At 39.9% G+C, this 26,420-nt stretch overlaps 1 protein-coding gene across 7 annotated transcripts in view; it reads left to right on the forward strand.

The window, feature by feature from the left end:
- Positions 1-23,593, forward strand: part of FMN1 (formin 1) — a 405,806-nt gene extending 382,213 nt beyond the window's left edge. For all 7 annotated transcript variants that reach the window (XM_054700225.1, XM_054700237.1, XM_054700246.1 and 4 more), the window contains 2 exons: positions 12,713-12,797; positions 16,475-23,593. In XM_054700225.1, coding sequence (XP_054556200.1) covers positions 12,713-12,797; positions 16,475-16,519 — 130 coding nt within the window. In that variant the 3' untranslated portion in view covers positions 16,520-23,593. The remainder of the gene's footprint in view (positions 1-12,712; positions 12,798-16,474) is intronic.
- Positions 23,594-26,420: the final 2,827 nt, after the last annotated feature.

The following is a 26,420-nucleotide window of genomic DNA, read 5'->3' on the forward strand; positions in this document are numbered from 1 at the left end:
CATTCCAGGGTAAGTCCCGGGACCCCCGCCCAACCCCCCACTTCCACTCCCCTGCGGCCTAGGGGAGAAGCTCTGCAAACGGAAGCGGACTTTGTTCAGCAATTAATCATTTGAAGTCAAAGTGTGTTTGGATACTACAAGCCCACTAAAGCTATGAAGCGCTTGATTGTGTAGCTGATGAAATTTGGTCTCTAAGAGGACGTCCTTCATTGTAAATAGAAAAATATCTTAGGAATGGGATAAGGAAACTTGTCAAATTTAGGAAGTAGAAGTGATGGGCCCATTTATCATGGAATAATTTGTAGAGACTGGAGTCTGATGTGTAAAGAGCTGAGTTACTCACGTCTAAGATATGCATTCCTTTCCTATGCTGCTGGTGAGACAGATCTGGGTGGCACTAGTGTACAGGGGTGGTCGGGGTCAAAGGTCAGCCTCTGAAGGAAGGACCGGGCATAGACGAGTGTATGTCGCTTTAACTGTGTGGCCCTGTTGGCCTGCCCAAGAAATGATTTCAGGGTTGCCCATTATTTCATATCTCCTGATATGAGTTTTGAGTTTTATTTTCATACCCTTTGGAAACATTCCACACAGAATCATACTTGTCAATGATGCTTTCATCGACTGCTACGGTGAGGAAGAAATTTCCTTTTAGATTGAGGAGTTAATGAGTTTGGTCTTTGCACTGTTTGATTTAACTGGTGAGGAGTGACTCAACTTATTTCATTAACTGTCATAGCTTTCCTTTTTGAAGATTTTATTTATATTTGCATAGAAGAACTGGGGTGTAGGTGGTGGGAGGGGGGGAGAGTATTCACTAGAGAGAGTGGGGAGCAGAACCGGCAGATCTACTGAAATACACTGCTGAGGGGAGCAGCGGGCGAGACAGGAGAGGTCTGCCGCACCATGTGGGTCAGCTCCCTGGCCAGGGATAAAACTCAGGCTGTTGTAGTGGTAGCAGTGAGATTTAACCCCTAGGCCACCAGGGAGGCCCCTAATTTTCATAGCTTTTATCCATGTGTAATAGTTACAGCAAGAATTCAAACGCTTAGTGAGGGAGTATTGTCACAGCAGATAGAAATAAGGGAGGTCCACAGGACCCCTGCAAATTCTCATGATTGTACTTATTAGAAACAAAGCTGGATGTTATCCCTCCCTACTGGCTGTAGAGAGACAACACAACTCAGTGGAGTGAGGGCAGTACCTTGTGAAGAAATGAAAATTCTCCAAAGACCAGGATAAATTCCACAGACTGCCTAAAGCTTTACCTTCTGTGCTCAGGAGACCAGGCTATGACTGGTAAGATAGCCTGACAGAGCTATGTTCTTTTAAAATCACATTAAAAATAAACACTGTGGGCCTCCCTGGTGGCCTATGCATTAAATCTCAGTGCCATCACCATGATGTCTGAGTTCGATCCATGGCCAGGGAGGTAACCCACATGGCGCAGCAGACCTCTCCTGTCTCACCTGCTGCTCCCCTTAGCAGGAGAGTTAGTTCAGCAGTTATTTCATTAGATCCATCTGTTCTGCTCCCTCCTCTGTCTCTGGTGAATTCTCTCACCCCCCATATCCCAGTTCTATGCAAAAAAAATATAAATAAATAAACACTGTGATATTAAGGCTATCTATAACTCACATAATCATGAGGAAAAATATCAAGATGTTGCCCTCATTCTTCCCATGTGGTATCAAGTTTTCTTAGGCAGTGACTCACTTCACACCTCCCGAGTCTCCTTGTATTGCATTCTTTGTCCTTCACCCTAATGCCATTTAGGTCAAAGGTGGAAGGAGATCATGGCAAAGGAGTGAATTTCCAGTTGATATTTTATCTTTGCTTCTTCTTGTACACCTGTCTGATTGGTGAAGTCAACCCAAAATGGCAAATTACTTTACAAATATGATCTCCAGTACACAAAATCTTACCCATTCTAAGCCAGAATGTACTGGACCCATGACAAAGGCATGTTTTTCTCACATTTCTTTGTTACTTCTGTTCCATGTATTTCAGACTAGTCACCAGAATGAAGAGTCCTTGTACTAAAAGCATTCTGGTTCACTTTTCTTTAAATTTTCAGATAAGTCTAGTGGAACAGTGATTTGGACCTTCAACTTTTCATATCCTGCTTTTGAGGGAACTTGGATGTTCTCTATGTCATGCTGACTTAGAGGTCCATTGCTGTATCTGTGGTACGGAGAGCCTGCCTTGTTCCTTTTCTAGAACATTTTGACCTCTCTTCAGTGATGAGTAATATTAAGACCTCTTTAAAAACATTCACATTACAGCTTGGTCAGATTTCATGCTTTACCAAGATGCATTTCATCAACTATATTCCCTGTGAAGACTTCCTTTTCTTTGCCTTTATCTACCTATGTTTCCAAATTGATTGAATGTCTTCAGTGAAGATGTATAGATGGTCCAAGTCATGCAATGATTAATTTTTTGGGGGGCCATACTCTGCTAAATGACTGATAGTTTCTTCTTTGACACTAGCAGCACTATAGGCAGAAACTCTACTCCTATACTCCAGAAGTCACTTCCGTAGTTCTATTGGCCACATGATTTGTTTAGTACCAAGTGTGCCCTGGTGATATTGCCAGATTACATATTTTCCTCCCACTGAAATGAATTGGCTCTTTCCACTTAAGAGAATTTCTAACAAATATGACCAATAGGTATATAAAACAGAATTGTGTTTTATGGGGAACTATACCCCGCTTCCTTTTTTAAAAGGATTTATTCTTAGAGAGGTTTAGTGTTATAAAAAATTGAGAGGGAGGTACAGAGATTTCCCATACACCCCTTTCCCCCACTCATGCATAGCCTCCCCATTATCAGCATCACTCACCAGAATGATACTTGTTTTTTGCTTACCACAGATGAACCCATATCGATACAAAATGCCTCAAAATCCACAGTTTGCCTTAGAGTTCACTTTTGGTGTTCTACATTCTGTGAGCTTGAACAATGTATAATGACAAATAGCCACCATTAAAAAATACAGAGTATTTCCATTGCCCTAAAAATCCTCTGTGCTCTGCCTATTCATCTCCTCTTAATCCTCCCCCACAGCGAACACTGATATTTTTTAATCTCCCTATTTTTATCTTTTCCAGAACATTTGCCAGTTGTCAAACACTAAAATTAATTCCACTATTTAGAGTGTCAACCCCAACTGAACCTTGACTTGAAATCAGTCATATTCAGACATCAGTTTGTTGCCTACATGACTTTTCTTAATTATGTATATATACTAGCTTCATATTTATGAATTCTTTCAAAGTCTTGTTACAATTCAGATAGATATTTGGAGAAGATATGGAGAAGAAATGAAAGGAGAAAGAGCAGATAACCAAAAAGAAAGAAAAATCGAAAAGAGAAGGAAGAAAGGCAGGAAAAGCTAATTGTAATCACAAAATTAAGTGAGGAAGAAACTTAGGTAGAATGTAAGCAGATGGACCCATTTCATTTTTATTCTGGGGCAATTAAAAGCAAACTAAGATCCAATGAAATGCTGGATGTCAAAAGAATAAAGATATTGTGCTTCTTCAGTCTCATAGATGACTGGGTCCTGAATTGGTTTGATGTAGCTAAGTAATATAAATCTAGCCTAGAGAAAGCCCAAAGCATGCCCATTTTTAAGCTTTCCCAGAAAATGAGATTGCAATCACGGGAAACTAATTGGGGCCCAGCTCGCTGCTGATTTAAAAAGTAGTCTGATTCTGTACATTATCATCTTTAGGATGGGAGCAATGTCCTCTTGCCATTTTCTATATTCTAAGTGGATGCAGAATTCCCTCCCCAGTTTGGTTCTGATATGAAACCAAGGCTGCTAATCACTTCTGTAGAATAGGGACCCAGCAGGAACATCAGAGGACCTGCGTCCTTGTCCTGGCCTCAGACTTGCATCTTCTCTCAGTAAACTTTGACAGCAATTGAAATTTACTGGGGCCTTCAGTAACTCCACAGGGAGCATATACACTGTAATAAGAAAGAAAAGATAACATTTTCAAAAGTCAGTTTTACCGAGGCATTTATGAACTGAGAATAATTGTTTCTAATTTATTTATATCTCTCCTCCCCCTATATTTCACATTTTATTTTGGAGGGGGTGCCATGTAACCATCAAGTCTAGGTATTTGCCAATGAGTAATCATGAGCAACTGTGTGTAATAGTCTAGAGTAAATATTTAAACCGGAAACAAAAATAGAACCAATATCAAGGCCAGATGCAAAAACAAGTTCATAAACAATAGAGGTTGAACATATATGTAGCTTGGAGCTGTCTCACCAGCGAATTCTCTGACTAAATGCAGAAATGTTCCTACCTCCTATGTGAGAGGAGCAAATTCCAGACTTGGGACAAATTATATAACCTGTCTGGGCCCTAGTCTTCTTAAAGGCAAAGTAATGAGGCAACTTGTAGTCCTAGAATGTGTACATACGTTGACAAGTACAAATATTTAGCACATTTGGGTGGCCTTGAGTACCCTTTCTTTGTTTCTATTCAGGTCTCATTTCATCTAATCAATAATTCAGCCTCCTTTTTAAAATTTTTTCTTATAATTTTCTCCCCTAAGGATAATTGCAAAAGATAATCATTCTACAACTCTGGGTATTTACTGAACATTTAGATTTGTTGACGGAGGGATGGAAGCTCTCAGTGAGAGTCTTTCATTTGTCACTTAGATGTTTGCTATCAACTGACATGTGCATGGCACAGCGATGGATATCAGAACAGGGGGCCAGCTGTGTGTAAGGCATGATCATTGTCCTCAAGTGGTCCCACTGGTTTAAGAGAAATAAGACACCTACAGTCCTAAGATGAAAACTCCTAATTGCCTTAAGAGAGGCACAAAGTCCCCTTTCACTTCTGGCTAAGAGATGAAGGAAGCTTTCCTGACTTTGGCACTTAAGCCAGGATTAGAAGAATTGGAAGAATTTGACACATAGCATTAAGTAAGAAAGTCACTGAGTGAATAGTAATAACAAGACACAGAAGTGAGAAAAGACTTGTACAAAGAATGATGATGAGTAGTTTTGTTCAGACAGGGAATACATGAAGTGAGGTGAAGGAAAGGATATTTGATAAGTCATCGTAGGTAATGTTTTTTTTTTTTATTTTCACAGCAATTATGTTATTTATATGGGTATTGTTCCCACTTTTAGCAGGTGAAGAAATTGAGGCTCACAGACGTGAAATGATTGGTCTAAGAAAAATATGAAACCAGATCTGGGTCTGAAAAAGATAAGATTCACAAAGGTTAATCCAAGGGGACTTTGATTGCCAGAATCAGGAATTTGATCATATACTATAGTTCAAATGTCAACAAACTATAACCTAGAGGTCAAATCCAGCACACACTAGTTGTTGTAAATAGAGTTTATTAGAATAAACACTACACTGCATTACCATTCCTTCACATACATTCCATTCATTTTTATGGCTCCTTTCACACTCCAACAGCAGAGTCAATTAGGCACAACAAAGACCACAAAGCCTAAAATAGTACTATCTCACCCTTTACAGAAAACCTTCACTAGTCCCTGCTCCAGTTGATTGGGAGTCATTGACAGTTTTTGAGAAGGAACATGGCTTCTTAGAGTTATGCATTATTAATTGAGACCACTTTAATCAGTAAGGTGACTTGGAGGCAACTAGATCGTTTAGAAATTCGCTTGTGCAGGCTCTCATCCCCTTCACTCCTGGACTATCTGAGTGGCCTTCTAGCAAGTCTCCTGGCCAGAACTTTGAAGCTTAGAGAACCCAGGCAGGGAACAAAACATGAGTAAAGTGCCTTGGATATAAGAAAACCAACTCTGCAACCAAGCTGATAGATGGCTCCTCTGGATGTCCTCTGGGCTACAAATATGACAGGAAGTGATGGATGCCCCCAGGACTGGGACATTGCTGCCCAGAATGACCAGTTGGTGCTGTCATACCTTCCAATTTTATAAGGATGCTCAGGACTTTGAATTCTTATGTGAAGTGTCTGCATTTACAAGTGTTAGCTACTGAAGTCAAATGCATTTAAACCTCCTGTGGGTGATCAAAATTTACATTTACTTAAACCCTCTGAGATTGATTAAACTACAGTCTTCCAGTTTGTAATCTTTTCCCATGTAATTTCCAGAACACTGATTCTGGTGAATTTAATATGATCGTCAGCAGCTCCTGTCACTTCTTTAGCAGGCATAGGACACTTTGGCCAGTTTTTGAAGAACACTTGCACATGAAAGAGACAGAAAAATAAATAGAATGACTGACTGACTGACTGACTGACTGACTGAACAAGCAACTGTGAACTTCTTGTCAATTTTTTAAGACCTAACTATATGCTCTGTCATGCCAGTTTACATAACAGGATAGATTGTCAGAATATTTAATCATTTGCTTCTCGTCACAGGTACAGTGCAAGAGCAGCTAACAAACACCTAAAGGTGATGTGGACTCTAATGTTAAGGACATATAGAGAATCTAGTGAGAATTTGCTGGTTTGTATTTTGCAGGATTGGTGATATTACATTCAGGTGCGATTGAGGGACTTAATAATATTTTAATGGTCCTTAATGGACTTGAATATTTTCCCTATAACTGTTAATGATGCCTAAATTTTTAGTTTAGTGATTAATCACTATAATCATTTACTCATTCTTTCAGGTGGTATTTATTGGTTATTTACTATATGCATGGTACTATATTGCAGAGGAAAGTGAAGTTTGAGAAGCTTCAGTCTAGTGTAAAATGATCATATCACAGAAAGATAAATGAACCTTGAAGCAATGTGTCAACTTTATCCAACCAAATTTACCTTTCTTTGTGATAAATGTACCCTGAAAAAAAAGGTTGAAAATGTTCCCCTTTGTTAATAAAATAACCTTAAGTGCCAGAGGAAATCTTGGGCAGGACCAACTAAATAATTCCTTGTTCAATATCTAAAAGTTTGAAAATGGTGACAAAGAGAGCATTAAAACAAGGAGACCCATGCAGTAGCACAGATTGCATGCTCATGAAGCCCTGAGGTCAGCATTTCCAAACATCAAATGGAGTGGCATTTTAGAAAAGAGGAGAATATTTTTTTAAAGATTTATTTATGTATTTATGTATTTATTTATTTATTTATTTATTATGTATTTATTTGTTTATTTATTCAAGAACCGGGGTACAGGGCAGATGCGTGGGAGGGCAAAAGGATTTGCCAGAGACAGAAGGGGAACAGAACTGGCAGACTGAAGAAATACACTGCTGAGGGGAGCAGCGGGCGAAACAGGAGAGGTCTGCAGCGCCATGTGGAATAGAACCGGTGCTGCAGAGGCTGTGGACAGCTTTACAGTGCTGCACTCAACCTCCTGCGCCACCAGGGGAGGCCTGAGAAGAATATTTTTCTATTTTGTTCTGTAGGTCTCCTTTCACTTACAGCATGTATATATAAATGCCAACTACTATATCAAGGGTTGGGCATACAGTAGTAAAAATGATAGCTGTCATTTCTCAGATATCTTAAGGTCTGGCTGAGAGACTTGCATGTGATAATTTCTACTTGCGACCTAATTATGTCTTGACTACATTCTGAGAAAAATATTTAGATGATCAGTGAATTGTACTTTATATTTTAAATATCGAGTATACATTGAAAAGAGTTAATATGAAAAAATATCCTCATGCAGAAGTTCTATAATATCTGACATTTAAATTTTATTTATAATATTTTCCTCCAGGAAACTTTGGGGGAAAAAATGAGGTGGTAGATGCAACCTTTATTTTGATGTTCAAATAGTTTCTTTTATTTATGTGTTTAAGAAATTTTTGTCATACCAACACCAAAGTTTAACTTCTAGATAAGGCTTTTAGAATCTGTATTCAGATCAGAAAAATTGAGGTGAGGTCCCAGGTATCCTAAATCTCAGGGTAATAGCATCAGTTGATTTGGTTTGTTATAGGGCACATCTAAATGATCATTTAAGATGTACTTCACTAATAGTTTGCTTGTTTCGTTTGTACTCAGAAACTATTGTCATGTATGTTTAAGGAGTTCCTTTATCTCTGTGATGGAAGATTCCAGAGTGGCGATCCATTATTGACCAGGCATACTAGATTTTCATATATATCAATTCATTTTATTCTCACAGTAATACCATGTGGTTGATATTCCATTTTATAGCTAAGAAAATTGAAGTTTAGAAAAAGTTGATTAACTTGCACTATATCTTTTACTAATTGGCAGATTTAGAATTAGAATCCTATCTAGCTGATGCTGAAGCTCCCTGCCACCAAACTATGCCTTCTCTCAACCCTCCAATGTTCAGGAGTATACTGTGAAAATGGAACTTAATAATTGCATGAAAATGTTTGGAGAAGAATAGAATCTCTGAGTATATGCTGACCTCTAATGTGCAGAACTGCCCCTAATATAGGAAAAGGTTTGCGGTGGAGACTGAAACTTAGCTAGACTCATGCCCCATGCCTCCCCATCCCCAACCATACTAACACCCCCGATGTCCAGAGAACATGGAGAGTGACCATAGGGCTGATGAGGGATGTGGAAATTAAGAAGGCAATGCTGAGTGGGAGCACGTGGAAGACCAACTGAAAGAAGACTGGAATTCAAAGGTGAAAAGAAACTATTAAAACAAAAAATGACCCAAAACTTCCCTAAAATTTAGGCCTGGAGAGATGGTAATTCCAAACCATGCCATTGGAATTGGGATTAAAAGGCCACTAATAGGTGTTCTCCTAAAAAGCAAGTCTTGCTGGAGAGAAGTCAATAGTAAATGCTACAAACTGTGGTCTCATTTAGAGTATCGTCATCTTGCTCTGCAAATCCCTTAATAGTCAGTCTCAATGTAGTCTGCCCTGAATGTGATCCTTCAGTGCATTCTTTTCTCATGTGGGTAGAATCAGTTATTGCTGAAAAGGGGAAACTTTGCTAGGCTTTGTGGTATGTGCACTCGGACCTTTGTCACTGTGGAGAAATGCCTGTTCCTAAGACACCTTTGCAGATGTATTTCTTCTTGGATTATATAAATCATTGCTCATCTTTGTCTCATTTTTTATTTCTTTTCTGATGCACAAGCCAGCATATTGAATTCATTGTAACTAACTTGTACATGTGGACAGGGAGATTGGATTACTAAGCGGGTGTTTTAAGTGAGTTGTGTAAAGTTAACTAAAAACTAAAGCTGTCCACTTCTTCAATATTAAGTAAATATGTGATTAATATTGAGCAAAATATTTTCAAGGCTTTGAAGAAAAAGCATATTCACTTTTCTAATTGTCTGAGTTAGTAGATATTTAAATTAATATTTTAAAACATTTTTAATGAAAAATACAAATGATCATGTAACACACCCACATTCCCACCACCTAGAATCGCCTATTGATATTTAGCCACGTATTATTTAAGATAACATTTAAGATATTTTAATAAAAAGTGAAGCATTATAGATATAAATGAAATTCTATTTGACACATTATCTCCTGATGCCATTCTCTTCTTCGTCTTTCTAGTGATAACCTCTATTGGAAATTAGTGAGTGTCGTTCTCCTTTTGGATATTTTCATGAATGTGTATACATGCATGTATCTGTAGGTAAATATAGTTTTTTGTACATACATTTTTCCACATGTACCCATCTGTGAACATTCTCGTTTTGTGAGTGTTACTTACAAACATATATACGATGCAGAATCCTGCAAGCGCAGAGCAAATATTCAGTGGCTACACTGTGCCTAGGACTGCAGTATCTTGATCTTTCAATGATTCTATGTAACGTGCACACTTTTAATGTTATTCCCTTTTTTAGAAAATTAAGGCACAGGTAGGTCATTTGCTCAGGCTTAGACTACTAATAAGTGGCAGGGTTGAGAATTAATCCCACAGTCAGGCCCTGGAAGTTGACCACTTGTCCACAATGCTAGATGGCCTCTTGCCATGTCACCACAGAATCCTTCACTCTCTCAATATCCTGATTCTGATATCTGTCATTGTTGAACTCCTAGGTCCACTTTATTCCTTTCCACAGTTTTACCATCGTCCATTAAGTAAATATAACACATAAGCAGCATTGCATGGTGGTTAAGACCTATAAGATAGGATTAGTAGAAGTTTCTATCTCATGAGAATTAAATGGTTTATTGCAAATGAAGTAGGAGAATTGCACTTGGCATGGAGTAAGCACCCAGTAATTGTTACCTATTGTTTACTATTATCTACTACGCTTTATCCTGTTGAGCCTGATCAGTGGATTGATTCTACTTTTACATTATTGCCTAGATTATCACAGTGGAAACCCTTTGTCTACTTACAAAAGTTTCTCTCCCTAGAAGAGGAATTGATGACTCATAGGGTGTTTGTGTTTTCCATTCTACTGATATTGACAAAACCACCTGTGTCGACTTCTACTCCCGAAAGTACTATGGCCATTCCCGTTGCTCTATATCCTCAGTAACTGTTGACATTGTCTGACTAATGTACAAATCTGATGACAAAATTCATACAGTAGAATTCATCCTTTTAAAGTATACAATTCAATATATTAACAAGGATTTACAGCCATCACCTCTGCCTAAGGTTAGGAGAAACTCTTTCACCCCTTGCAGTCACTCCTTATTCTCTCCTGCCTTCCCCACTAGTCCCTGGCATGGCTAATGTACTTTCTGTCTCTCTGTATTTGGATATTCTAAATATTTCATATAAATGGAATCATATATTCTGTAGGATTTGGAGGTCCATCCACTTTGTGGCAACACTTCATTCTTTTTTATGGCCCAGTAATAGTCTGTTGTACAGATAGACCACATTTTGTCCATTTATCAGTTGATAGAAATTTGGGTTGTTTCCACTCTCACTTATTATGAATAATGCTGTCATAAATACTCATATGCAGAATTTTCTGTGGACATTTCTTTTCATTTTCTTGGATATATTTACATTTATATACCCAGCTTGGAATTGCTGGGTAATATGGTAACTGACAAACTAATCACATTATTTTACAATCCCATCAGGAGCAGATGAGGATTCCAATTTTTTTCAGTTCTTACCTCCAACACTTGTTATTATCTGTCTATTTTATTTATTTTTTTAAGATTTATTTATTTATTTATACAAGCACTGGGTACAGTCAGAAGCTCGAGAGGGTGAGAGAATTCACCAGAGCCAGAGCGGGGAGCAGAGCAGGCAGAAGGATGGAGGTACACTGCTGAGGGGAGCAGCGGGCGGCAGGAGAGGTCTGTGCGCCATGTGGGACCCTCCTCCAGTGGCCGGGGAGCAGCCGGGGATCGAATCGGCGCTGCAGAGGCTGTGGGCAGCTTCGCAACCCAGCGCTCAACCACTGAGCGGCCTGGGAGGCCCTGTCTTTGATTTTAGACATCCTAGTAGATACGAAAAAATATCTCAGTTTGGTTTTGATTTAGTGTTTCCTTGGTGGTTAATGAGATTGAGCATCTTTTCGTCTGCTTATTGGCCATTTGCATGTCTTATTTGGAGAAATGTCTATTCAAATCCTTTGTCACCTTTTAATTGGGAAATTTATCTTTTTATTTGGGTAAGAGTTCCTCGTGTATTCTGACTACAAGTCCTTTTTCATATATATGACTTATAAGTATTTTTTTCCTTGTCTGTGGCTTGTCTTTTTACTTTTTTTTTAGTTTTATATTTTAAATTAATATCTTAAATTTTTTTACATTATTGTTCATTTTTAAACAATATTTACTTCCCCCCACCCCCTCAGGTGTAGTCCCCATAGAATTTCCTTCACCAATGCACCCGTGCACCATCACCTCAGTCCCCTGTGCTCCTCCCTCCCTCCCTCTGATTCCTCTCCCTCCTCCTCCCCTGCAGGATGTCTCTGCTTTATAATTGTCTGGTTTTGCTTTGTTGTGTTTTGTACTACCATTATTTTTTACACTGATGTCTTATTTGGTTCCCCCTAAATTCCTGCCAGAAGTGAAACCATCCGATATTTATCTTTTTCCTTCTGACTTATTTCACTGAGCATAATTCCTTCCAGCGCCATCCATGTTGCTGCAAATTGCATGTGTTTATCTTTTTTGATTGCTGAATAATATTCCATTGTGTATATGTACCACATCTTCTTGATCCAGTCATCTATTTGGGGGCATTTGGGTTGTTTCCAGGTTTTGCCTATTGTAAATAGTGCTGCAATAAACACAGGGTTATGGGTGTTCTTTTCAATCAATGTTTTTGTGTCCTTTGGGTAGATCCCTAGGAATGGGATTGCTGGGTCGTATGGTAGCTCCATTTTTAGAAGATTGAGGAACCTCCAGACAGCTTTCCATAGTGGTTGGACCAGTTTGCACTCCCATTCTATAATGTTTAGTTTTCATGTTTTCTCAAAACTTCAGTCTTCAAAATTGTCTCCATGTTATCTGCTGTGTAGATCACAAACCAGATATCATAAGCACTGAGACTAAAATGGACACGTCTAGTTTTCCAGATCAGACGCTCCTGCATCCCCAAGTCATCTAGGGGTTCATCTGGGTGAACAACTCAGTGAAGAAAATTCAGTTTTAATGACACAGAAGAAACACCTTGACACCCAGAGTTTGAATTTAATGTTGAAAAGCTCCTTAGTTTTCAAACTACTGACTGATTGTTTATTCCAAAGCATTTGCATTTGTGTTTAACCTGGCCTCTTCTTTTTTCTATCCTTCTTCCTCCTCCTCTCTTTTCCTCCCTATTTTTTATTTCAGATTGAAGATGGCTCAGGAATCGGTCAGCAAGTTGACATCGGAGAAGAAAGTAGAGACAAAGAAAATCAACCCCACAGCTAGTCTGGTGAGATGTATTTTTCAACATAACCTCAAGATTTTTCCTTTTAATCTGAGAGCACCCAGAAATGGATCTAAATTTAAAGGTTAAAACTCAAAGTACTGACAGGGAATATCCAGAAACTCAGCTCCCACCCCTGAGTTACACATGATAAAGATTATAGGGAGAGAAGGAGTAAGAAACAAAGCACAACTTCTTGTGTTCTGCCAGCAAAACAACAATGGTCATTTCCTGATAAATCATGTTTATTCACTTTGCCATTTTGCATCCTTCCACACCCCACCCCATTCTATGATCCCCCATATCTCAAAACACTTCTTTTGAAAGGTTTAAATATTTTACCTTCTTTAGTTCCTTTTCTTCTTGTGATAGTTGGGAAAACTGAGGTGGACAAAGATAGAACCTATGTAGGATCAGAGACCAGATCACCAAGCCAGTGCCACACTCTGGTTGCCTGGTGTCTCTCCCTGAGCTGAAAGCTAGCAATGCCCCGTTGGTCCTCTAGCTCTGAGAGGACATTGCGCTCCACAGCACATTTTTCAGTAAGAATAGCAATGACTCTCAACCCATACTTTGCTGACAATACTCAGAATAGCTAAATGGTTAGGAACCCAGAGTATCGGAGTTCAAATCCCAGCTTGGCCACTTAACTAGTTGCAGGACTTTAGTAACCTTTGCTTCTTTCTTTTTGGTGAAAGGAAGTAAATAATATGACCTTAGCTTTAAGGTTATCTGCAGGAAACAGCAAAGACATGTGTGAATGTCTAGCACAGAAAGGCTCGATAAATGTTAGCTCTTTTTCTTGTTACTACATATTTAAGCTGCCTTGAAGGACCCAGCCTTGCGAGCGGCCAGATAGCTCAGTGGCAATATCACACTCCTCACTTTGACTTTCAGACCCTGCCCTCCCAGTATCCTGATTCCCACAGCTACTTATTTTCTCCTTTTATGTTATAAGTACTTTTTGCCAACTGCTTTAAATCCACTTAAAGCAAGATGAGTGGGTGGGCGATAAGTTATAAAATGATATTGTTTCTATTGGTTGATTGTGGCATCTCTTTTAACAGCCCCAACAGCAGTATAATGAATGCTGAGGGAGGTGATGAGTGAGAATTAGAGACCTCAGGCCCCTTGGTCATAGCCAGGTGTGGTTCTTGCACCTCACCCCTGGGTATACACACATTCTCTGGGCCATTTTTTTTTTTTTTTTTTTTGAGCATGTCTTTTTTTTCCTTTTTTTGAAATCACAATCCAACATTTTTAATAAACAAAAACTAGTTCAAATCTAATGATATAATTCAAAACACACGTGGCTTAAAGTTATAATGTTGAGTATTAATACTTTACTCTGTTTAAATGTGTTTATTTCAAAAAAAAATTTCTGGTATAAAAGATACTTTTGTCTTTCCTACTAAGTCATGTATATATATAAAATGTACATAATATTGGGCCTCCCCGGTGGCTCAGTGGGTTGAGTGCAGTGCTGTGAAGCTATCTGCAGCCTTTGCAGCGCCGGTTTGATTCCCACCCGGCCATGGAGATGCCCACATGGTGTTGCAGACCTCTCCTGTCTCGCCTGCTGCTCCCCTCAGCAGTGTATTTCATTAGTCTGCCTGTTCTGTTCCCCGCTCTGTGTCTGGTGAATCCTCTCACCCTCCTGCACATCTGGCCTGCACCCCAGTTCTTGTATAAATAAATAAATCTTTTTTTTTTAAATGTACATAATATTAATATTTTTCTCTAATTTTTCTTGTTTTTATTAATTTACCTAACACTTGTTTATTAACCACTACTGCTATGACTGATGTTGCTTTACATCAGGCTATAGAGACTACAAATTTTGTACAAAATTAGTATAAAGATTCCAGTAAACTCTAAAACATTCAAATACAGCTAAATAAAAAAAAATCTTTAAGTAAAATTACAAGTCTACAACAGACAACAAAATGGCTAAAAAAATCAACTAAAAATTATAAAAGCTCTCTGGGCCTTTTTGAGAGTGATTTCATTACACTCATTTATATGATTTTCGGTAGTGGTGAGTTTACCCTGATTTTTATCTTTCTCCTTCAATAGCCTCTGCTCCTTTCCCCTTGTTTGGGCCTCACCCCAGTTTTTACAGCCAACCCTATGTCAGCCCTATAGAGCAAGGGGAAACAGCTAGAGTACTGCCTTCTTGTATAGGTGACACCACTGTAGCAAGCTCCTGTTTGTGATCCTCAACTTACTAGGGTGGTTGTTTGTTGTGGTAGAAATTAGGGAAGAGCTTGTAAATGGATCCCTGATTCCATTTCACAAGTCAGGGATGGAATCCAAACTCCAGAAGGGTTTTAAAAATGACTAACTTTAGTTTCCATCGGGGCCAAACTAGAAATTCACTCCAGCAATCGCATCACGTAGCTCACAAGCAGCGGAGAATCTGTCCCTTTGAGATAGGTCTTAATCCGCTCTTTCCAAAGGGGTGTGCATCTTCCTTGTCTGTTTTTTAGCCTTCAATCCACCCTCCACAAAAAGCAGACACACCTATCCTTTATATACTTACTCCTCCAAAGTCCCAGAACAGTGAGGGTCCACATTTCTGGTTTGTGCCCTCATATTCTTTCCTTACGTTGTCCCAGCAGACTGCCTTGTGTTAGAAGGTTGTCCCTGAGAGAACTTGTGGAGAGCAGAGTAGAACACTCATGGCACAAAGGGAGCTTCTGACTTTCTGCAGACACTAAATCTAGTCACCTTCCCTTTTCTTTTAAGATTTTTATTTATTTATACAAGAACTGGGGTACAGGTCAGAGGAGAGGGAGGATGAGAGAATTCACCAGAGAGAGGAGCAGAGCAGGCAGATGGACCGAAGACACTGCTGAGGGGAGCAGCGGGCAAGGCAGGAGAGGTCTACCATGCCATGTGGGTTTCTCCCTGGCCGGATGGGAATTGAACCTGTGCTGCAGAGGCTGCTGACAGCTTCATAGTGCGGTGCTCAACCCGCTGTGCCACCAGGGAGGCCTAGTCACCTTCCATTCTGCAACAGCTTTGCTCATTTCTGCCAAGTTGATCATATGCAAATACATTCAACTTGGGGCCAGTGATTTTTCATATCTAGATTCCTTAGAAATTATTTCTTGGGTATTCCCTAATTCTATTAGTGGACCAAGGGATAAGAGTAACACTATAGGGGCCTCCCTGGTGGTGCAAGGGTTTAAGATGCAACCTCTGAAGCAATCCACAGCCTCTGCAGCATGAGTTTGATCCCCGGCCAGCCAGGGAGCAACCCACATGGTGCAGCAGACCTTTCCTGACTCGCCCGCTACTCCCCTCAGTAGTACACTTCTGTCAATCTGCCTGTTCTGTGCCCCACTCTGTCTCTTGGGAATCCTCTCACCGCCCCCCCCCCAACACCTCTGGCCTGTACCCCAGCTCTTGTATGCATAAATAAATAAATCTTAAAAAAAAAAAAAAGTAACACTATAAAGTTAGGATCTTTGTCACAGACCAGCCTGATACGGTAAACGATCAATGTTTAAATGACTGGTCATTCATTTTACCTGTTTGTCATTTGGAGAGTAAGGGTGATAGATTAGGAGATCTATCAACAACTAGACCAAAGTTAGAGGAATTTATCAAAGTTTGAGGAAGGTGAAACATTAGAAAAAAGAATAGTAATAAATTCATTTTTTTTCCTTAAACAACAGAAAGAAAGACTGCGTCAGAAGGAAGCCAGCGTGGCCATCAACTAAAACAAAGACACCTGAAAATGAAGACAGGAGCAGCAAGTACCTTGCCTGATCTTTTGCAACACCAGGGAAGTGCTATGGGAAGTTCTTGAATGATGCCCATTGCTAAACGTTTGTTATGCTAATCTCATCCTGAGGTCATCTGCAATGAATGGCTCTTGCCTTCTTCAACAAGTCACTTACTAACCCACAGAAACCATGAAAAGCTGCTTCCGGGACATTGCAGGATTTGATAACTATCTCTTGTAGAAGTCCAGAGCCCTCTCGAAGGCCAGAAGAATTATCAAAATTTCCTCCCCGCCCAAACTTTTTAAGTGGAGATTTCAAGCCTTTGAACCATATACTTGATATATGTAAACTTAAGGCAGAAGAAGACAAGGATCTTTCATGACAACTGCAAACTCGAGCCTTTGTCTGTACACACTGCTGGTTTGATTATTATTCTTGATTTTTTATTCTATTGTAGTAAGATCCTGAAGTGTCTATCGCACCAAAAATGTTGCAACCTGCCCAAGCTATTTTTTAAGAGGTCTCAGACCCTGTATTTCCCAGACTAGAGAAATGGCTGTTTTGTTGCTGTTCAGGTAATGAGAGTGAGGGAAAATCCAATGTACCTGTTCATTGTGGCCTTCTGGACCAGCAGGGATTCTGCACCCCAACTCCCAGAAGAAACACTGATACTCAAATAGGAACAGAGTTGGGGTCAGAGCACCTGCTTGGACAAGAATGACCCAGTAACAGAGCACATGTCACATCACTTGTGAGTGGATAAATGTGTTCTGGGGCTGTGTGGGTCTAGACCCCTCCTGCCCCTCACAATCCCCGGTTCCCCCTGAAGGTGGTTTCCAGACAGAGCAAGTGGTGCTTGCAGCCTTTTATCAAGATCAGCAGGCGTGTGATACAAGGTTAAACAGAAGCCTTTGACATTGAAAATGTTTATTACATCAAAATGAAATTGTGATTGCATTAATATTAGATGTTGAGTGGAATGTCATGCTTTTTCTGACCCTGGGAACTCAGTGTTGCCTGAGTCACAAGGAAGGCCACCCTGAACCTCTCTCCCTGACACTTTTTCCTAAGCCACCACTCTTCGAATCTGCATTATGAGGGGGGAAGTGAAAGGATTGAGGGTGAATTGAAAATAGGATCCAAAGCCATCATGCTTCCACCTTAAAGGGAGAGAGGTCCAGCTGGTGGAGACTGCGCTAGACAGGAACAGCCCCAGTTTCTTGAGTGGCCACACCTTGCTGCAACATCTTGAAAAGTTGCACTTTTCAGCTTGCCGGGTGCCTGAATGTCACCCGGGACATGTCTGCCAGTCCTCAGGCCCCTCAGGGACCCCAATAAGTCAGCTAATGAGGTAGCACCATATCCTAATAAAATGCCCATCTTGGGAGTCAAGAATGCACAATCAGGATCAAAACAAGTCTCAGAAGCCATATTCATGAAGGTGCTAGCCACCCTTTCTAACAATCTAAAAGAAAGGCTATGGTAACTTGGTTGGTTGGTGGTGTGTTTTGTTCTGAATTCAAAATTAAAGAGAAAAGCAAAATAGAAAAGCTGGTAAAGAACTAGGTGACTAAAAGTTACTTGTGAGTAGGCAGCTTTCGTACTGCTCTCTCTTCATTTTTATTGAACTCTGAAGATATCCAAGAGATCTCATCCACTGAAGACAAATTTCACTTCAAGTGACCCTGTGCCCTGTGATGTTACCTCTAGCTTCATCACACAAAAGAAAAGTACCTGTTTTGGCCCACACCTTGGGAATCAACTTTGAGTTCAATGAGATCACATTCACCTGGATCCTTGTGGTCCTCACAGACTTGGAGGAAGCAGTTAGCGGGTCACTGTTGTCCGTATCAGGTCTCTAAGTCTTAGGATGCTCCCAAGAAAGGCACTGAAGGTAGCAGGACCAGCACATAACCCTGAACAGACATGCTCTCAGGCACCCAGTGGTGAAGAGGAATATGTGGAATCATTTCATTTCAGAGGTAGACAGTTGCAGCTCAAGTTGCATTTCATTGTACTAACAGACTAGAAATTGGCAGTAAAATACCTACTTAGAAAGAATGAAATCTGCCTCCATTGGAAAAGCCCGGAGGCTTCTTCACACCGGTCAAGTACTAAGTGTACTTAGACACCATAGCGGCCCTTGTTCTTCTCAACCTTTGTGAACCCCGTTTTATGTCTCCCCATGTGCACATATATACCCCATTGGCAACACAGCCTTCCTTTCTAACTTACATTGATACACAGTAAAGGTTCACAAAAATTCAATTAAGATGGTATCTGAAACAATCTGGAAGTGTATTATCGATAAAGATTTGCCTGGTGGCCTGGGATTGTAGATTATGCTGCCTGCATTGAGGGAGGTTTTTTTTGTTTTAATTATATTCTTGCCTTCTCTCACATTATATTTCCCCATTTCTATTTCTACTTCTCCCTTGTCTGGTGTCTTCGGTGCGGGTCGCTGCATCCAGCAGTGCAGCAAACAGCGCTGAGTCAGAGTCCGAAGGGGAATGAGCCACATAGCCTTACAGTCTGTGTCTAGTCACCAGACTGTGCTGACAGGGGAGCCTCTTCCTTCTCTGACATCCTAGGTCTACTCAGTTGCACTCTGACCCTCCCAAAGCAGGGATAAAGCCAATTTGTGTCAAGGAGAGGGAAGAAGTCCAAAAGATACCATCGTTTCGTAAATATCTGATCCAAATATCAAGTGTATGGCTTTATAAAGTCATTTAAATTTTCTTTAAAAATTGCTAGCAAGAACTGTCAGTTAGATTTGAGCTTCATTTTTCTTTGATACTGCCTGTTCTAAGCAGAAAAAAAAAAATATGGCCAAAAGCTGAAAGGGAAAAGAAAAAACATCAGATTTGGTCGTCCCCAATAAAATGGAGATGCTGTGAAATCCAGTGTTGTAGAAGTTTTTAACAGAAGAATTTGAACAGCTCTGAGGGCTGAGGATTGTGGACAAAGTATGAGTTTTTTCACGATCACTTGAGACTTGAGCCAAACCAGGCAATTTTTAGAGTATGAATTTGAAAGCGTCTTCAAAGATTACCCTAAATGGTTTATTTTTTAAAAAGCTCCATGCAATGAGAAGGGGTGTAATATAGTAGAAGAACTAGACCATTAAAATTTACTTACGCTGAATTCCCTCCAAAGGACAATTTATAAATATGTGGAATATCCAGAAGACGTGAATAGCACATTTCATATATTAAGTATTTTACCTTCAAGAAAGCCTAAAGACATGGAAGAGAGTGGATTTAATTAAGAAATGCACTTGATTCATGTCAGCTACTTTGTTGTCATAAAAAATCTGCAGCACAAAATGAGTCTGTGGCAAAACTAATAGTATTTTTAAATAATGGATAGCTTTTAGCCTTTCCAAAATGCAAATAGCTTGTTGGATGTGTTTCCATTTTCCAGCTATAGAGAGAAACAACCCAGCTGCTTGGAAACTTTTCTACTATTGGTACAGAAATGACTAAAAGACAAGCACCTTCAGAAACAGGCCTCAGCAGGTCTGGCTCCATCAGACTCACATAACAGTATTTATGACTCCATTAGCAATTGAATCCAGGCATAACGAGGCTCAGTTACACAGCTGTATGTGACCAAGAGGCCCATTTTGTGTCCTTTCTGCACACCCGTCAGTTGTTGACACCTTGTTAGAGGCACTGAATGTTAGTTTCACAATTCTTCATTTCCCCTCCCAAGGAGTGGGCAATCTACCAAACTCTCCCAGATCAACACTTTGCTGGGAAGCAGTGAATTCAAAGAGTCTTACTTGTCAAACTTGAAGCCAGTTCAGTAGCCTCGTTTGGTCCAAGACTCTTAATCGACGCGGTGATAGAAATTTAGCATTTGGGAAATTTGTGTAGTTAATAACTTACTGGGAAATAGCAGCTCGCTCACTCAGCTCTGAAGCCCCCGAGCAGTTTCTACCAGTGGAGCCATTAGGGAAGCTTAGCAGGACGTGCATCTTCAAATGGAGCTGGTTGGACCCATTGCCCCTCTATTCCCCACCACCCTGGTTATAGCCAGTATCTTGGAGGCCCCTGTCCGCCTTCAACTTTCCCTCTTTAGTATGTATGATGGTCCACTGCAGTCAAGAGCTCAAATGAATTCCAGACTTTCTTGCATGTTACATCAATGAAGTACTTGTCCACAGGATCTTCTTCATCCTAAGATCTGAGAAAGACTGAATTCATCCCAGGTTTTTATAAGAAGGTGGTAACTCATTTATTTATTATTCTACGTTCCATCTATATTTATATAACTTTCTGGGGTTTTTTTTTTAATCTCATAGATACTAAGACTCTCCAGTTTCCTTTCTAAAAGCTGATCCAGATACTTCTGTGAGCTATTCTTTTTATGCTTTGTATGACATTTGATAGTGTTGGGCTAGCAGCATGCAAATGAGTCCATCGTTTCTGCCAAACTCACCTCCAAAGAATTTGGAAACCTTCCCTATGTAGTAAACATCCTTCTCGCAAACTTGGGTTGTCTTGCAGACTGGATATTTCCCTAAATTCTACCTGTGCAGAGACCAAGGGAATCTCTGGCGTCAAAGACAATCTTTCTCCCCATGTATGGTGTGAGCTGCCAATGCATAATCTTATACTTAACGTATCAAGAAAGAAATCAAATGTTTTCAGGCACGTTTCACAGTGGTTTGTCAATGTCTTTGGCAGAGTTGCCTTTACTTTCCTTTATTGTTCTCTTCCAGGGTTTGTTTCCATTCTTGTCTCATGAAAGAAATTATTTTTATTGTTCATTTTGGTCTGTTTTCCAAGTCAACCTTTCCAAAACAAAAGGCTAAACCACTGGATATAAAGGGAAATCACCCTCCACCCCCCACGCCCCCCTAGATGTGGATGATGGGTGTATTCAGGAATGAGCAGCTCTGAGAAGTCTTGGGGTGCATTTTGAATTCCAGGTTTACTTCTATGATTAGTATCTAAGTGGGGTATATCATGTGGAAATTGTACTGTTCTTTCCAATAAGAGACTAGGAGGAGATTCAAAATCTTTTAATTTGAATCTATAAATAAATAGCCCATTTTTTCCCCATTTTTCTTGGCCACTTGTCCCTAATTACAATCTTTCTTCTTCGCCTCTGACACCAAGCCATCAAGAGGGTGGTCTCAGCCCCACTGATATTACACTCTGGATAATCCCCCGAAGACATCCATTTCTTTTGGAAATAAATCCATGAATGAGAGGGAAAGTTTAGTTACAATTTTCCTGTCCGCCCAGGGTGAAGAATAGGATCTGGAGGGATAGATGTATTTCAAATCATTACTTTTACAATAATCCTGCCATAATTTTATTCTGCTATTTACATAATTCTGAAATTCTTTGACTTCCCAAGATAAGCAGTGTGACTCTACTGTAAATGAGATAATCTTTGAAGATTGTATGCATTAAGGGAAAAAAAAAAAAAACTTCCCCTTAAAGAAGCAATATAAGATACTCCTTAAAGGCAGAAACTTTTTAAATTAGAAATCGAGCATTTTTTAAGATTCCTAGAGAAAATATGTCATTGATTCATTGTAGTCTTTTCCTTTCATTGACTTTTAATTTAGATTAGCGTGGGACGCCCGGTGCCCTTGGACTTGGATTTAGGGGGATCGTGCTTTGGCCTGGAAAATAAGCACTGGCCTGCATGCCCACAACCTAAGTGAAATCAGTCCGAATCCTAATAGGAATCAGGCCTAATAGAAATGTGAATTATTTCAAGTCCTTTAGGGCTTAATTTTCTCAGTGACCCTCAGTTCTACTTCCTACCACGTATTCTTCCCGTGCAATGACATCTCTTCATTGTGCCCTGTGAGACGGCAAGCGATGGAATGCAGTTGACAGGGGAGGAGACTTCCAAAGAGGCCAGCGATATTTTACTGAAATAGCATGTTGCTAGGGAGCGGATGCTTTTTGCCATGGTTCTAGCATAGACAGCCTTCCGATGGAAACTCAAGAACTCTGTTAGGCAGATGGGAAAGCCCAGCGTCTCGTTATCGGTCAGTGCCTGACCGTGTGCTGCAAAAGCAGGAACCCCAGTGGCACTGGCCTGTGCTTGCTTTAATAACTCCATTAAAGTTCAAGTTCATTTCCATGGGGTGAGCTGTCTGGACCTTCCTGTTTTTTTCTATGCGTGTCCAAAAGTTATCTTGGCATCTTGCTTCCTTTTTTCTCCTTTGCATACTTACTGCTTCCATCTCCCCTTGCTTCACACCCCACAGCTATTTTTTCCCCACTTTACCTTTACAGTTTCTCCTGGACCCAACTTCCTCCCTCCCTCACAGACAGCCCAGTGTCTCCCTCAGCCCTCACTCCCTCTCTCACACCCGTTCCCCAGCCCTTTGGATGGGACGCTTCGCTGTCACCGAGACACAGCACTGTGACTGCCTCTTGTTAATGTCAGCATCACCTCATCACTTAGGCGAAGGGGAAAATCCATAAAAGAAATGGAAAATACATTTCTCATTTCATGGTACTTTATTTTAAGAAGGTTGAGGGGAGGGTTGTTCTAGTCCTCCTCGATTTCTCATAGATTTTACTTTAAAACTGTCTAATTAGGGGCCATTCGCTTGACAAATTATAAATCAGTCCAGGTCACCAGCTATGATGCATGGGATTAAATTTTTGAATCTCAAGTAACTTTTCTTTGCTGCTGGACAAATCAACTGACTTCTGTGCAAACATTTTGAATCAGGCTTTTTTAATGGCCACTCCAATCTTCTTCTTCGTGATTTGAGCATCCACCACAGTCTGAATCAGGTTATTGACAATTTGTGGTTCAGATCAACAATAATTGTTACACTCTTGAAAGCGGTTAAAAAGGAAGTGTGTGTCCTGAACAGTCAACCATTTGACCTAGAAAAATGTTGACTTTTCTGTTCAATTAAGTATTAGACCTATCTAACATGTAATCTTGAAGGATTTTAAGCAATAATGAAGTCAGTTTGAGAAACAGAAGACATTTTCAAGACATGAAACCTTACATTACATGCTCTTGGATATATTTTATTGTAAAAGCTATTTGGATTCAGGTATTTTTTTCCCTTTAAACTTTTAAAAATATGTATTTCTAATTTGTTTGCATATTTAATTTTGTCAGAACTGAGAAGTGCTTATGAGTTGAATTTATAAATGTCACTTGCAATCAAACGAAGTATTTATTTTTAAAAAGAAAGGGTGAAGGAATCAATATTGACTTGTACATAATGAAAATATGTGTACGTGTATAAATATATATTTTTTTCCTTCTTGACACTACCTGGTCACCACATCAATTGTATTTTTGTACATAGTATATATTACAATATGTAGATTGTCTATTCAAAGAATTCTATCTCTGTGATAGATTATATTTCTCCTAATCCGTTGATAACTCTGTTAATTTGTTTTAAGAGATAGAACTCTATTTTTTTGAATATGCAGAGAATTGCATTCATGGCTTTCAGTTGTAAATATGCTAAGGGTATTTTAATAAATCTTGGTTTCATGTCTGTCTGGTGTGCAGTGCAGATTTGTTTCCAGGGGACTTTTAGAACAATCTGCCAGCTCTGCGCTAACGTGGAGAACACCTGTCATTTCTAACTTTGTTATCACAGGAGTGCAGCACCACTGTCTTGCCAGCAAGATCTGGGTCTCGGTGAGCCCATCATTCATATTTCCTGTCTCCCTTGCCCACCCTAACAAGAGTGGGCAAGCTGCTAATCATTCAAAGCTAGCAACAAAAAAACCCAACCAAGCATTGTCTCAAATGGACTCACCCAAAGCAACACTGCCAGAACATTAACACCCCCCAAGGTGGTTTTGGGAGGAGAACCACAGAGATGAGTGACTTCAAGTTGTGAATTGGTGTAAGATATATTAGGGAGACAAAACAGAAATATGACTATTTTATAGCACTTAGGATGTGGTATGAATTCTCTTCAAGCAATGATATGACAGATGAAGCAGTTCTGAACAAAAAACTTAAACTTTCAGCAAAACACTCTTCTGTTTAAATGGAAGTATAATTGTGCTTGTTTTTTATTCATTTGTTCAGTGCTCCTAAATGCCATGTGCTCCTGAGTTCTAGAAGTTTGCTAAAGTACACCATAATGTGGATTAATACATTCAATGAATAGACATAATTATTAGCTGAGGAGGTATTTTATCCTAGTGTCAAAGAACTGCAAAAATCTCCAGATGTTGGAAAAAATCCTTTCTTTGACAGAGTAAAAGTTTCTGAGATTGAAGGGACTTGCTGAAAGTCATAGGCAGTGTTCGTAATCAGATCAGGTGTAGCATCCAAATCTCTTGACAGAGGCAAAGCCCTTCCCATGGCTCATTCATTCATAAGGTAAAACTTGTCTCATTAAAAAATTCCACGATGGAGAAATGTTCTACAACTGTTGTTTGAAAAGAAGGGTCCAAAGGCTTCTGTTTATGGAAACCATTATTAAATTTGTGCTCTAAATTAAAGCACCTGGAAGACGGTGGAATCCTATGTTTCGTAACAACTTAGAAGAGGTATTAGTCCACCTCAGGAAGACCCTCCCCTCTGGTTTAACCAAGATTTACTCTACCTTGCTGAGCATAGTGAAACCAGTTGAGTTTACAAGTACACTTTTTTTGCCTATTCTTTGATTTATCTGTGTATTCCAAAGGCTCAACTAACAATAGTTCCTGAGGCTGAACATTCCTCTTCAGCTGTCCATTTTCACCTGGGTATGATGTACTCATGGAAATGTAGACTCGAATGTTTGCCTGAACCTGGCTCTGCCTGCGTGGATGCCTGTGTTGCTTTGGATGCCTCTGATTCTGTCTTCTCAAAGTAACGTTCATTTCATGCCCATGATTGTGTGGCAATGACTGGCAAGAGAAAGTAACGGTAGTTAGCAATTGCTCCAGAACAAAATACCCCAAAACTTAATGGATTGAATCAACAATCAGCATTATTTCTCATGGTTTTTGTTAGTTTCAGACAAGTCCATCTGGGCAGTTCTCACTTGGAATCTCATTAAGGTTAGAGTACTATGTCTGTTGGGTCTGTAGCCATCTGAAGCTGGGAGACTTGAGTGGGGCTGGGACAGGTATTTCCAAGGTAGCTGACTCAGCTGTCACATTGGTACTGACTCTAGGCCAGGGGCTTTAGACCTTCTTTGCAGGACTGGTGGGGTGATCCAAGATGAAACATGTAATACTTTGCTTGACCAGGTCCACAAGTCACATCCCCTCACTTTCATCATATGCTGTTGTTTGAAACATTCCCCAAGTTCTGCCCAGACTGAGGGAGGGGAGAATAGACCCTACCTCTTGACGGAAGAAGGTCAACACCATGTTGTAACAAGTGCATGAGATAGGAAATATATTTATGGCCCTTTCTTTGAATAATTCAATCTGTCCCAACAGCTTGCTCTGTTCTTTGTTGTTTTTTAACCTCCTTCCCTTGTTGTAATTTTTGTTCTAAAACTAAATTTCAGACTTTTTTTATAAAGATTTATTTATTTATGCATACAAGAACTGGGGTACAGGCCAGAGAGGCAGGGGGTGAGAGGATTCACCAGAGACAGAGTGGGGAACAGAACAGGCAGACTGACTGAAATACACTGCTGAGGGGAGCAGCGGGCAAGACAGTAGAGGTCTGCTGCGTCATGTGGGTTGCTCCCTGGCCGGCCGGGGATGGAACTCATGCTGCAGAGGTATAGAAATGTTTGTCTTGCTTCTCTGAACAGACATTCTTTACCTTGAAGAAAGCGAGATGTATCCTAACGGGGACTTTATGAACATTGGTGGAGAAAAGGACTCAAAGGTGATCCTGGGATTTTTTACTAAAAAATCTTTAATCTGCATTTCTTATCATGACTAATAGAAATGTTAATCCTCCTGAAGCTGGATCTTGGTCA

Source organism: Talpa occidentalis, unplaced genomic scaffold (assembly GCF_014898055.3).
Source record: "Talpa occidentalis isolate TD23 unplaced genomic scaffold, MPIMG_talOcc4v2.1 talOcc4.11, whole genome shotgun sequence".
Taxonomy (NCBI): Eukaryota; Metazoa; Chordata; class Mammalia; order Eulipotyphla; family Talpidae; genus Talpa; species Talpa occidentalis.